We start from the raw sequence: 12185 nt of genomic DNA on the forward strand, positions 1-12185 counted from the left end.
TTATAAATCTTTGCATTCCTCCTAGTGCATAAGACTAATGACAGACATAAACTTGTAATGTTAGAAAGGACCTTAAAGTTAACCTGGTACTACCTGCTCATTTTAGAGAATCTCAATAAGACAAAGAAATTTACCTACAGCCATAAACTAGTCATGGGAAATATGGGATGGTAACTAAGATAATGAGCATTTTTCACAATATCATACTTAATTTTCCAACTCTTTATGCATAGTTACCTGTCCTTCTGGATTGTGGCTTGGAGAGGGTTCAACTTCCAAAGGAGTATCTGAGCTCTGAGATTTTATACTAGGTGCTTGCTGAAAGAAAGTGAACATACCACAAAAACTGAATTCTTATATGGTCTTACAGTGTTAGGAACAATGATCATTATGTTGCAACAAAATCTAAACTAAACTGATGCAATTTTCCAGATAAGAAATCAGTGCAAGCCTCTGGCATATAACAAAACTAGCAAAATCATCACCTTCTAAACAACCTACCAAATCCCCAGGCCTAAGCCTTCCTTCCAATTCCTTTTCTTTGACTGTTTTCTCTTCTTTCAGGTTCTTAGAAACAATAGGTTTCGACAATGGAGAATTAAATCCTCCTATTTTATTATTCTGAGTCAAAAGATGGCCAGTATCCCGGAACAAGCTGAATAAACATTTGGTCTGAAAAGAAACAACAAAAGAAAGCAGTGAATCACAGACAAATGAGACAAATTTGAAAGAAACTCACATTATTTTTAACATCATTTAGTTTTCTAGATAATTTCAGCATTGTAGAATCAGAGGGAGATGGGGAAATGGAAATCTTTATTGACTGTCGTATTTATTGCACAGGTCAAACCATCATAGAAAGTTATCTGCCTATACTATTATTTAAATTATTATGAGGTGGGATACTGAGTGGCTCAGATGGCTAAGCATCTGCCTTCTGCTTGGGTCATGATCCCAGGGTCCTGGCATCTAGTCCCATATCCAGCTCTTTGTTCAACAAGGAGCCTGCTTCTCCCTCTGTCTGCCACTCCCCCTACATTCACCTACATGTGCATGTTCTCTAGCCTTCTCTCTCAAATAAATAAATAAATAAATAAAATTTTAAGTTATTATGAGGAAACCTTTCAACTTTGCCTGATTTTGGTGTTTCATAATTCTTATTCTCAGAAGGCTTTTAATCTTTGACACACAATTCCAGATTAACTTTAAGTGGTAGAATTTATTTCTGTATAAGAAATATTATCTAGGGTGCCTGGGTGGCTAAGTGGGTTAAAGCCTCTGCCTTCATCTCAGGTCATGATCCCAGCGTCCTGGGATCAAGCCCCGCATTGGGGCTATCTGTTCAGCAGGGAGCCTGCTTCCCTTTCTCTCTCTCTGCCTGCCTCTCTGCCTACTTGTGATCTCTGTCTGTCAAATAAATAATAAATAAAATCTTTAAAAAAAAAGAAATATAATCTAATATACTACTGGGCTACCAACTATAATTGGAAAAATAGGGCAAGTTTAAAGTTCACACTAAAGACTTTGTATGAGAGAATTCAAACTTTAGATAAATGACTGCAAAAAGAATCTCATAACAATATTTTTTGATTAAAGAACATGGATGAAATCTAAATACAATTTATGCTGAATGAAAGAAGCCAAACCAAAAGCAAGAGGAGAAGAGTGGTCAGAGGTATGAGAGGAAAACAGGAAACACAAGAAAACTTTGGTTGGAGGAGACAAGCAATGGATATTTACATTATCTTCATTACAGTGACTGCTTCACTGATATACTATAAATATTCACCTACATGTCTTTGTGTAAATGCTGGTTTTCAGTTCTCTTGGGTAAGTTCTTAAAAATGATTTTCTGGGTTGTATGGTAAGTTCACGTTTAACATAGATCTTCTGAATAGTTTTTCTACCAAATAATGAGATCAAAATATTGAAATTTCTAAATGTTATCATCCGATTATTTCTTGTTTCAATTCTGTTGGATTTTGCTTGAAGTGCTATGAGGTTCTGTTGTTAGGTACGTATACAATTTAATTTATATACTTATTATATATTATTATTTATATACTTATTATAATTTATATACTTATTACACTTATTATATTATAAGTATATTTATATACTTATCATTATATATAATAAGTATATAAATTTGTAAATTCTATCTTCTTTTTAATCGACTCTTTAATATTTCTGACATGCCATTCTATGTTGTTAGTAATACTTCCTTGAGTTCTCTTTTGTCTGATATAAATATAGCCACTCAGCTCTCACAATTTCCATTTCCAGAGTATATCTTTTCCATCCTTTCACTACAATTTATGTGTATCTGAATCTAAGTGTGTCCATTTTTAGACAGCATATCATTGATTCTTGATTTTTTATTTTTTAAAATATTTTTATTTATTTATTTGACAGAGACACAGAAAGAACAGAAGCAGGGAAAGCGGCAGAGGGAGAGGGAGAAGGAGGCTCTCCACAGCATAGGGAGCCTGATGCGGGGCTCAATCCCAGGAGTCTGGGATCACAACCTGAGCCGAAGGTAGATGTTTAACCAACTGAGCCACCCAGGCACCCAATTCTTGATTTTTTGAAATTTGGTCTAGTAATCTCTATCCTTTCATTGGGGTGTTTAATGCTACTTACATATAAAGTTATTGTTGAAGTATTTACAAGTATGTTTGCCATTTTGCCTTTGTTTTCTATATATCTTATCTTTTTTTTTCCTCTCCTCTTTCTTTAAGTACCTTCTTTTATGTTAAATATTTGTGATGCTCCTATTTAATTCCTTTGTTTATATACATTTATATACACATATGTATCTGTGTACATGTGTATGTACACACACAAACACACATGAGATTTTTAGCCATTCTGATTAATCATGATCTCTACCACATTAATACTAACTTAATTCTGGTATAATTTGAGACTTTAATGCACTGTAGTTCCATACTATCCTCCCTCCTTAATGCCATCATTATCATATAAATTAAATCTATATGTTATATACTCAACAATATAATTAATGCTTTATATAATATCTTTCAAAGAAATTAAGAGTAAAATTTTAAAAATATTATATTTCTAAAATCTTTTATATTAACTCAGATTTTTAAAAAAGATTTTATTTATTTATTTGACAGAGAGAAAGAGAGATCACAAGTAGGCAGAAAGGTAGGCAGAGAGAGAGGAGGAAGTTGGCTCCCAGCTGAGCAGAAAGCCTGATGTGGGGCTTGATCCCAGGACCCCAAGATCATGACCTGAGCCGAAGGTAGAGGCTTAACCCACTAAGCCACCTAGTCACCCTTATATTAACTTAAATTTAACCATTTCTAGTGCTCTTTGTTTCTTCTGGTGGATTCACATTAGCAATTGGTGCCATATCCTTTCAAGCTGAAAACTTTCTTTAGTGATTCTTGCAAGACAAATAAGTTAGTAACAAAGTCTTCTAATATTTGTTTACCCTGTGATGTCTTTATTTCGCCTTCATTTTTGATTGCTAGAGTTTTCACTCAGCACTTTGAATATGTTATGCTACTGCCTTCCAACTTCCACTGTTTCAGAAGAAAAATCAGCTGTTAACTACACTCATGCACCCCTATAACCAATGAGTTGTTCTTCTCCTGTTGAATTCATGATTTTCTCTTTGTCTTTTAACAGTTCACTATAATGTCTATATTGTATTTCTTGTATGCTTATCCTACCAAGGATTCTTTGAACCTCTTGGATATGTAGATTAATGTATTCATCAAACATGGGACATTTCCAGACATTATTTCTTCTTTTTTAAAAATTAACATATAATGTATTATTTGCTTCAGGGGTACAGGTCTGTGAATCATCAATCTTAAAAATTCACAATACTCACCATAGCACATATCCCCAACATCCATAACCCAGCCACCCTATCCCTCCCCACCATCCCCCAGCAATCCTCAGTTTGTTCCCTGAGATTAAGAGTCTTTTATGGTTTGTCTCCCTCCCCAGTTCCATCTTGTTTCATTTCATTTCATACCTACCCCCCCCTCAAATTCCTCATATCAGAGAGAGCATACGATAATTGTCTTTCTCTGGCTGACTTATTTTGCTTAGCATAGTACCTTCTAGTTCCATCCACATTGTTGCAAATGGCAGGATTTCAGAGTTTTTTGATGGCTGCATAGTAGTCCATTATATATATATATACCACATCTTCTTTATCCATTCATCTGTTGATGGACATCTAGGTGGTTTTTTTTTTTTAAGATTTTTATTTATTTATTTGACAGAGAGAGATCACAAGTAGGCATAGAGGCAGGCAGAGAGAGGAGGAAGCAGGCTCCCCACTGAGCAGAAAGCCCAACGTGGGGCTCAATCCCAGGACCCCGGGATCATGACTCAAGCTGAAGGCAGAGGCTTTAACCCACTGAGCCACCCAGGTGCCCCGACATCTAGGTTCTTTCCATAGTTTAACTATTGTGGACATTGCTCCTATAAACATTTGGGTATACATGCCCCTTCGATCACTATGTTTGTATCTTTAGGATAAATACCCAGTAATGCAATTGCTGGGTCGTAGGATAGCTCTATTTGCAACTTTTTGAGGAACCTCCCTGCTGTTTTCCAGAGTGGCTGCAGCAGCTTGCACTCCCACCGACAGTGTAGGAGGGTTCCCCTTTCTCCGCATCTTCGCCAATATCTGTCATTTCCTGACTTGTTAATTTTAGCCATTCTGACTGGTATGAGGTGGTATCTCACTGTGGTTTTGATTTTTATTTCCCTGATGCCAAGTAATGTTGAGCACTTTTTCATGTGTCTGTGGGCCATCTGGATCAGGCATTATTTCTTTATGTATCACTTCTGCCTCTTACTCTCTCTTCTCTCCTGGGACTCTCATTACAATTATACTGGTTGTTCTCCACAGGATCTCCATTTCAACCAACAACATCACTGGGCATCAGTCCTTAACCCACTGCTCCAAATTGTTTGAATTTTCTATGGCAGCAAAGTCGTTAGTCCTCCCAGCCTATCCTGTTCTAGAAGAATCATTGCACTGATTAAGACAAAGGAATAGAGTAGAGAAAAGCTTAGGGAAGTTTTTGGAGCAGCCCTAAGCAATAATGCCTCAGAATCCATAGTTTTTCATGCATTCATACTTCTCAGTTTGTTGATGCCTTTGGTCAATCTCTAGAATGCTGAAATGATTTTTTGTCAATTTGTCCATCTTTACTGATGCTTTTGGGGGGAAGAGGTAGAAAATTTGACAACCTACTCCCTCAGACATAGACAGAAAGATGTCCTCTCTAATATTTTCTATATATTTTAAAATTATGATCATATTTTTTAAAGGTTGTGATCATATTGAATGAAATTTAATAGACAATCACATGCATCATCTCATGTTTTTAAATTTTTTATGAGGATAATTTTTAATGTGTACACAATATTCTCCAACCATATGGATATAATAAAAGTAAAAGATCAAAATGTCCATGTGTCAACTATACCCCTAGTACTTCAGATAGTTTACCTCATTTAAAATGTAAAACAACACTAGGAAACAAGCATTGTCTACATTTTACTGATGAATAATAAACTAAAGTTGAGAGAAACTTAGTCACTTGCCTGAAGTCACCCAGCTAGTGAATGGCTGTTCCAGAATTCAAACTAGCAGCTCACTAACATCAAAGCCTATAACCTTTCAATTATGATATGCTGTTTCCCTCAGATGCCAAATGTAGTAAAATTGCCCTCATGTAGTAAAATTTGTAGTAAAATTTGGACACAATTCTACTTAGTCCCTTAAAATAGACTCATAGAGGCAGGAATACTATGGGAATAGATTTAAATATTCTAAACTTCTTAATACATACTGACAAAAAAAATTTTTTTGTAGATAATTTATACTAATTTACACTTCTAGCAGTGAATGAGAGTTGTTGTTTTACTATATCTTTGCCATCAATGGGCATTATCATATTTTAAGGAATTGTCTAATTTTACAGGTAAAATGATACTTTATTATTATTTTAATTTGCAATTCTTTGATTACAGATAAAGCCAGATGTTTTTTCTTATACTTATTCACCATTGGCATTTCTTTTTGTGATCTGCTGTTTCACGTACTTTGCCCTTTTGTAACTGTCCCTCAGAACAACGTACTGCTTAAAATATAACCCATGAGAAATTATACTAGTTACCAAGCATGCTTAGATATAGCCTTAAGAAAAACATATACTGGAAACAAGCCTCTGGGGGAGAGGATGATATACATCCTTGAAGCTGAGCAGCTGGGGATGCCAAGCTCTCTCAGGGTGGAACACTGCCTGCTTCTTTTTTCTGTTATCTCCCCTACTCCAGAGACCACTTGTGGCTAATTAGATGATCCCTTTGAATGTGCTTGCTCAACTATAAATTTTATACTGCTTGACCAGGCATATCCTGCTTTTCTTCTTGCTTATCTATAAGAGTTATAATCAATGTATAATTCCTATTCCTTCTTATCTACAAGGCATATGATTAATGTATAGCCTTCTTCAGCTCCTTTGTTGATTACTTTCTAATAACTAATAAATACAGGACTGAGGAGTTGTTTGGGTGAGAGTATTTTCTACTGTCAACCCCTGCTCCCTTTCTCTTGCAGCTGACTTGTTTGTGCCTCTTTCTTCTCCTGTGCACCGTCAGGAAGCAGCACCCTTTAAAAAAATTGGTGTGTTTTTCTTATCAGTTTGATAAGGTGCTTTATATTTTGGAATACTTTCAGATATGTATTCAAATATTCCCCCCAGCTTTTCAGTTACATTGTAATTTTGTTTATGAGGGTTTCTTCTACATATAGAAGCTATTCCCTTTTTGGTAATCTAATCTTTTATTATCTTTCATTGCTTTTAAGCCTAGGAAGTCTTCCCTGAACTCATATCTTTTCATTAATAGACACTTCTACTTTTTATTCTTCACATTTAACTATTTTAATAAACTCATTTGAATTTATTTTGATCTATGCTATATGTAACATTTTGGCTTTCATTTTGTCCATTTAACTATTTATAAAACATTAACAATTATCTTTTTTAATGGACACATATTTTATCATTTTTATTTATAATAATTTACCAAACCTTTCTCTATTATTAGACATTTAAACTTATTTTTAGTTTTTACTATTATAGATCCCAAAAAGTTGTTATGAATATGGAGTTTCTGATCTTATTAAATTATTTTCTTAAGATACAGCCCTATAAGTGTGATTTCTGATTAAAGGGTACTTATATAGAAAGAATCTTACTCAGTTGGTTTGTAAATAGATGATAGATCTTTCATGACTCTATTATTGAAAAATAGCTGTCCTAATAATGATGGAACAGTAATATGTTTTTGTTATTATTGTTGTGTTTTATAAAGACTCACTTTCTCCTAAGAAACAACATGGTAAAATCGACTTTTTGTTTTTTGGGGGGGGGTATATACATATATATATATATATATATATATATATATATATATATATATTCTCAATTTATATGTAGACATATAGATAGGTAAAAAAAGATAGATAAGTGATTTCAACATTTTAACACCTGAAAATGGAAAGAACCATATTGTAGCTCATTAATCTGCTCATGGATTTAAGTTTTTGCACACTTAACATAATAGACTTCTTTCATTATCCTAAAGATTGTGTATCTGACTTTACTGAGTAAAACTGAAATATAATAAACTACATATTTAAATTATACAATTTGATTAATTTTGTCACATATATACACATATGAAACCATCACCAGAATCAAGATAACTAACACTTCATTCATCCCTAATACTTCCCACACGTTCTTTTATAATCTATCCCTTGCTCTATTCCTGTTCCCAATCAACTTCTGGTCTGCTTTTCATCACAACAGACTATTTTCCTAGAATGCTATTCAAATGGAATAATACATTAGGTACTCTCTTTTATCTGGCTTCTTTCATTTAGCATAATATATTTGAGATTCATCCATGTTGCAGGTATCAATAGTTCATTCCTTTTTTACCACTGAGTAGCATTTCATTATATAGATAAACAACAGAATTTGTTTTTCTATTCACCTGTTGATGGAGATTTAGGTTGTTTCCAGTTTTTGGCTTTTCATTATCCTAACATTTTTAGGGTTCAATGACAGACAGACTGCAAGATTAATACCTTAGTATAGCAACCAGTCCCAAATTTCAATTGCAAAGATGTGTATGCTAAATATTTAAATAAACACACAAATAAAGGATAAATTAGGATAATACCTTTATACAATTTTTTCTTACCTTTTCATAGACTGTACTGTCTAGGTAGGGATAAACATGAAAAGCTCCCCGAATCCTCTTCACACCCGGATACAGCAATGGGACCATATTAACATAAGCCACACCATGAAATGAAAGCTGACCTTCATCATCAGCCTAAAGGAATAAAACCAGAGAGCTGTTAGTGCTATAGCACAATGTAGCATAAGATACAGAGCTCTGACCTAGTCATTCAAAGACCTGGCTTTAGGAACTAGCTATGCTACATAACTATTGGCTTTGGGCCAGTTACATAGATATTTTGGATCTACACTTCTTTATATTCAAAATGAGTTTAATAATACCATGATCACTGAAATAATACACATCACAGTGCTAAAGAATAATAAAAGCAGTAGTTAGATCAACACATACTCAAATTAATTGATAATATATGTATTCAACCAAAAAGTCAATTTCACCATGTTGTTTCTAAGGAAAAAGTGAAGCTTTATAAAATAAAAACAACAAAAATGTTAAAGACTCAGAAGCTGTCGCTTTTAGCTTTAGTTTATAGATTTTTATTAATGAAAGGGACCTTACAAATCATCCAGACCAGTGATGACAAATATACTTTAACTTATGCCTAAATTCTTATAAATTGGTGGATTTGTTTCAGACTACTTTATTGAGAAAGATTCTGTATCCTTACCTGAGTTCAGAAAGAAAGAGTGTTTTGATTAATCAATAATATCTGCCATGGATGACAAGATGATAGTCTTCCATCATCTATTTGTCATCTCTAATTTCATCTAAACTCCCATTACAAAGATGAATAACATGTTAATTAATATAACCACACAATTTTTATTTGTATGGTTTTCCATAGAAAACTTTAATAAAGAAAAAATCAATTTAGTGAAAGAAAACACATTTAATCCTCACAAAATTACAAGTCATTTCTTTGATTTCACATATTATAATAATTAGAAATTAGATTAAAAAGTCCTATGTTCGTGTAATAACATTGTGTTGTTAAGAAAAGTTAGCCAATGTACATTATACATTACAAAGGGAGAAATAATTACTAGCAGTAGCATTTTTATTATGCAAAAAGCTTTATTTTAAAGATCAATAAAATAATTTCAGTACTTGTTAAGTATCTCCCATATACCATGAATCATGCTAATTGCTGTGGAGGATACAAAGCAGTCTATGACAGGATCCCTACAATCAAAGATTTTATGAACAAGCAGAAAAGACCAGACGTGCACAAATAAAACGATAGAGAACATGTTATGGGCTCACAAAGCTAGATCTTTTCAGAATAAAGTACATCAATGAGTTCTATTACTCTAATTATCAGGCTGAAATATTATAAGTAGCATGTCTAAAAGAAATTCAGGAAGATGCATTAGGTTGAAAAATATTGCCAATATTTAACTACTGTGACCTATAAAAATGGCTGTTTCGTGTGGTTTTATAAAACTATAATAAAAAGGTAAAGGGAAATAGGATGTCTGGGAATAAAGTCTAAACAATTTTTAGTGAACAATGGGGAGTGAGAGTGACCAGTTATCCTGCTTTGCCAGGGACAGGAGAGTTTCCAAGAATATGAGATTTTCAGTGCTAACACCAGGAAACTACTTGGCATATCAGGTTAGGATGGTCACTCTAGATAGTAGTCACATCAGTTCACACACTCCTTTGGTATCAGAATTAGAAGCAGAATAAAATGTTGGATTTAACCAGACTTTTCTTATATAAATATTTTTAAGCAAACAAATTAACCTTATCAAATTTTGCAGCTTTCCCTTTGGGTGCAGTAGTCAGAGGAACTCTCGTGATCTCTACAGGCCAAAATCGACAATCAGCAATTCGCTTCTGAAGACTGCAATTCAAAAATCAGTCCATTAGCATTATATACAAAAATGAGATTAGTGTAATTTAAAGGGAAGTATTCCTCTCCTTTAAAAAGTAATGGAAGGATGCCTGGGTGGTGCCGTCAGTTAGGCAATTAACTATGGAAAGAACCTAGATGTCCATCAACAGACGAATGGATAAAGATGATGTGGTATATATACACAATGGAATACTATGCAGCCATCAAAAGAAATGAAATCTTGCCATTTGCAACGACGTGGATGGAACTAGAGGGTATAATGCTTAGTGAAATAAGTCAATCGGAGAAAGACAACTATCATATGATCTCCCTGATATGAGGAAGTGGAGATACAACATGGGGGGTTTGGGAGGTAGGAAAAGAATAAATGAAGCAAGATGGGATCAGGAGGGAGACAAACCATAAGTGACTCTTAATCTCACAAAACAAACTGAGGGTTGCTGGGGTGAGGGGGGTCAGGAGAGGGTGGTGGGGTTATGGACATTGGAGAGGGTATGCGCTATGGTGAGTGCTGTGAAGTGTATAAACCCGGCGATTCACAGACCTGTACCCCTGGGGATAAAAATACATTATATGTTTATAAAAAAAATTAAAAAAAAAAGATGGAAGGGACATGTTAAAGAAGAGAGTTGGAAGGCACATGTTAAAGAAGGTGGTACAAAAAGAAAGATGAAGCCTAGATACCTGATAACACTGTGAAGCTACCATATATACCAGCTCTGGATTTGTTTTTATATGTTTATATAAACAAAAATATAATTTGTTTTATATGAAAAGAAATCAGAACCTACCTTGGTTAAGCCACTGATACTAAAAGCCTCTGTTATTAGCAAATATGATGGAAGAGATTCTCAGATTACCTTAACTCAAATATAGATAAAATTAACAAAAGTAACATTTCTTCCCACCTACAATCTTTGGTATTTAGACATATTCCCTTCCTCTTCCTACCTGACCACTGCAGGAGGATCAAGGTAGCAGCGACTTTCCAAGTCCCAAATAATCCTTTTCTTTATGCTCTCTGCTTGATTCCTAAATTCCTTGTCCTGTAAAATAGTAAAAACTTGTTTTCTCAGTGTACCATAACTTCATCCTGCTCAATCTTTGGGGCATTCTTTTAATGGATTTAAAAATGGATCACAACACTTTTTTTTAGAGATTTTTATTTATTTATTTGACAGAGAGAGAGAGATCACAAGTGGGCAGAGAGGCAGGCAGAGAGAGAGGAGGAAGCAGGTTCCCTGCCCAGCAGAGAGCCTTATGCGGGGCTTCATCCCAGGACCTTGAGATCACGACCTGAGCCAAAGGCAGAGGCCTAACCCACTGAGCCACCCAGGTGCCCCCAACTATTTAAAATATTTAGTCAGATACTTAAAATAATTCAACCATCTTCATTTAACAAATTATTTTATTGAATGTTTCTACTAACGATTACTAACTCATTCAAGAAACATTTGCAAGTATGCTTGCAGCATTTTCTCTGCTCTCTACAAGTACAGGATGTAGAAAGAAAGAATGAAAGAAGAAATGAAGAAAGAATACGGGAAGGAAGGAAGAGGAAAGGGAGAAGGAAGGAAGGAGGGAGGGAAGAATAAAAAGAAAAGAATAATGTCAACAACCTAAACATCCAGCAATAGGAGACTGGTAAGTGAATTTAAGTATGTCCATATACAATGTCATGTTATAAAGATTACAAGTGCAAAGAAAGAAAAAGAATAGGAATGTTCTTTACATAGCATTGTGGAAAAATCACCAAGACACACTAAAAAGCAAGTTGCAAAATGTGAGTATGTCATCACTTCAGTAAACAAACAAACAATAGGGAAAGAATACATGTATGTATATATATGTGTGTGTTTATAAAGCAAAATGACATTTTTCTCTGCTCTCAATATGACTAAGCACTTTATATACTTAGTGGAAAAAAAAACAGTTAAAAATAAAGTAAAAATAAACAAATAAATAAACACTTTACAAACTGAGATTTTTTTTTAAAAAAATAGTGTCTTCCTGACAGGTTCTGGTTCTGAAAATAATAGGGTTTTGA

The 12185-nt window shown here is 34.1% G+C and overlaps 1 protein-coding gene across 7 annotated transcripts in view; it reads right to left on the bottom strand.

The window, feature by feature from the left end:
* The window catches only part of CFAP70 (cilia and flagella associated protein 70), a 108700-nt gene that overhangs the window by 64309 nt on the left and 32206 nt on the right, over nt 1-12185 (bottom strand). For all 7 annotated transcript variants that reach the window (XM_032312520.1, XM_032312521.1, XM_032312518.1 and 4 more), the window contains 5 exons: nt 11090-11184; nt 10027-10126; nt 8278-8412; nt 502-672; nt 238-318 (listed from right to left, as the gene is read on the bottom strand). In XM_032312520.1, the coding sequence (XP_032168411.1) occupies nt 238-318; nt 502-672; nt 8278-8412; nt 10027-10126; nt 11090-11184 (582 nt within the window). The remainder of the gene's footprint in view (nt 1-237; nt 319-501; nt 673-8277; nt 8413-10026; nt 10127-11089; nt 11185-12185) is intronic.

The sequence above is a fragment of the Mustela erminea genome, chromosome 14, assembly GCF_009829155.1.
Source record: "Mustela erminea isolate mMusErm1 chromosome 14, mMusErm1.Pri, whole genome shotgun sequence".
In the NCBI taxonomy this organism is placed as follows: domain Eukaryota; kingdom Metazoa; phylum Chordata; class Mammalia; order Carnivora; family Mustelidae; genus Mustela; species Mustela erminea.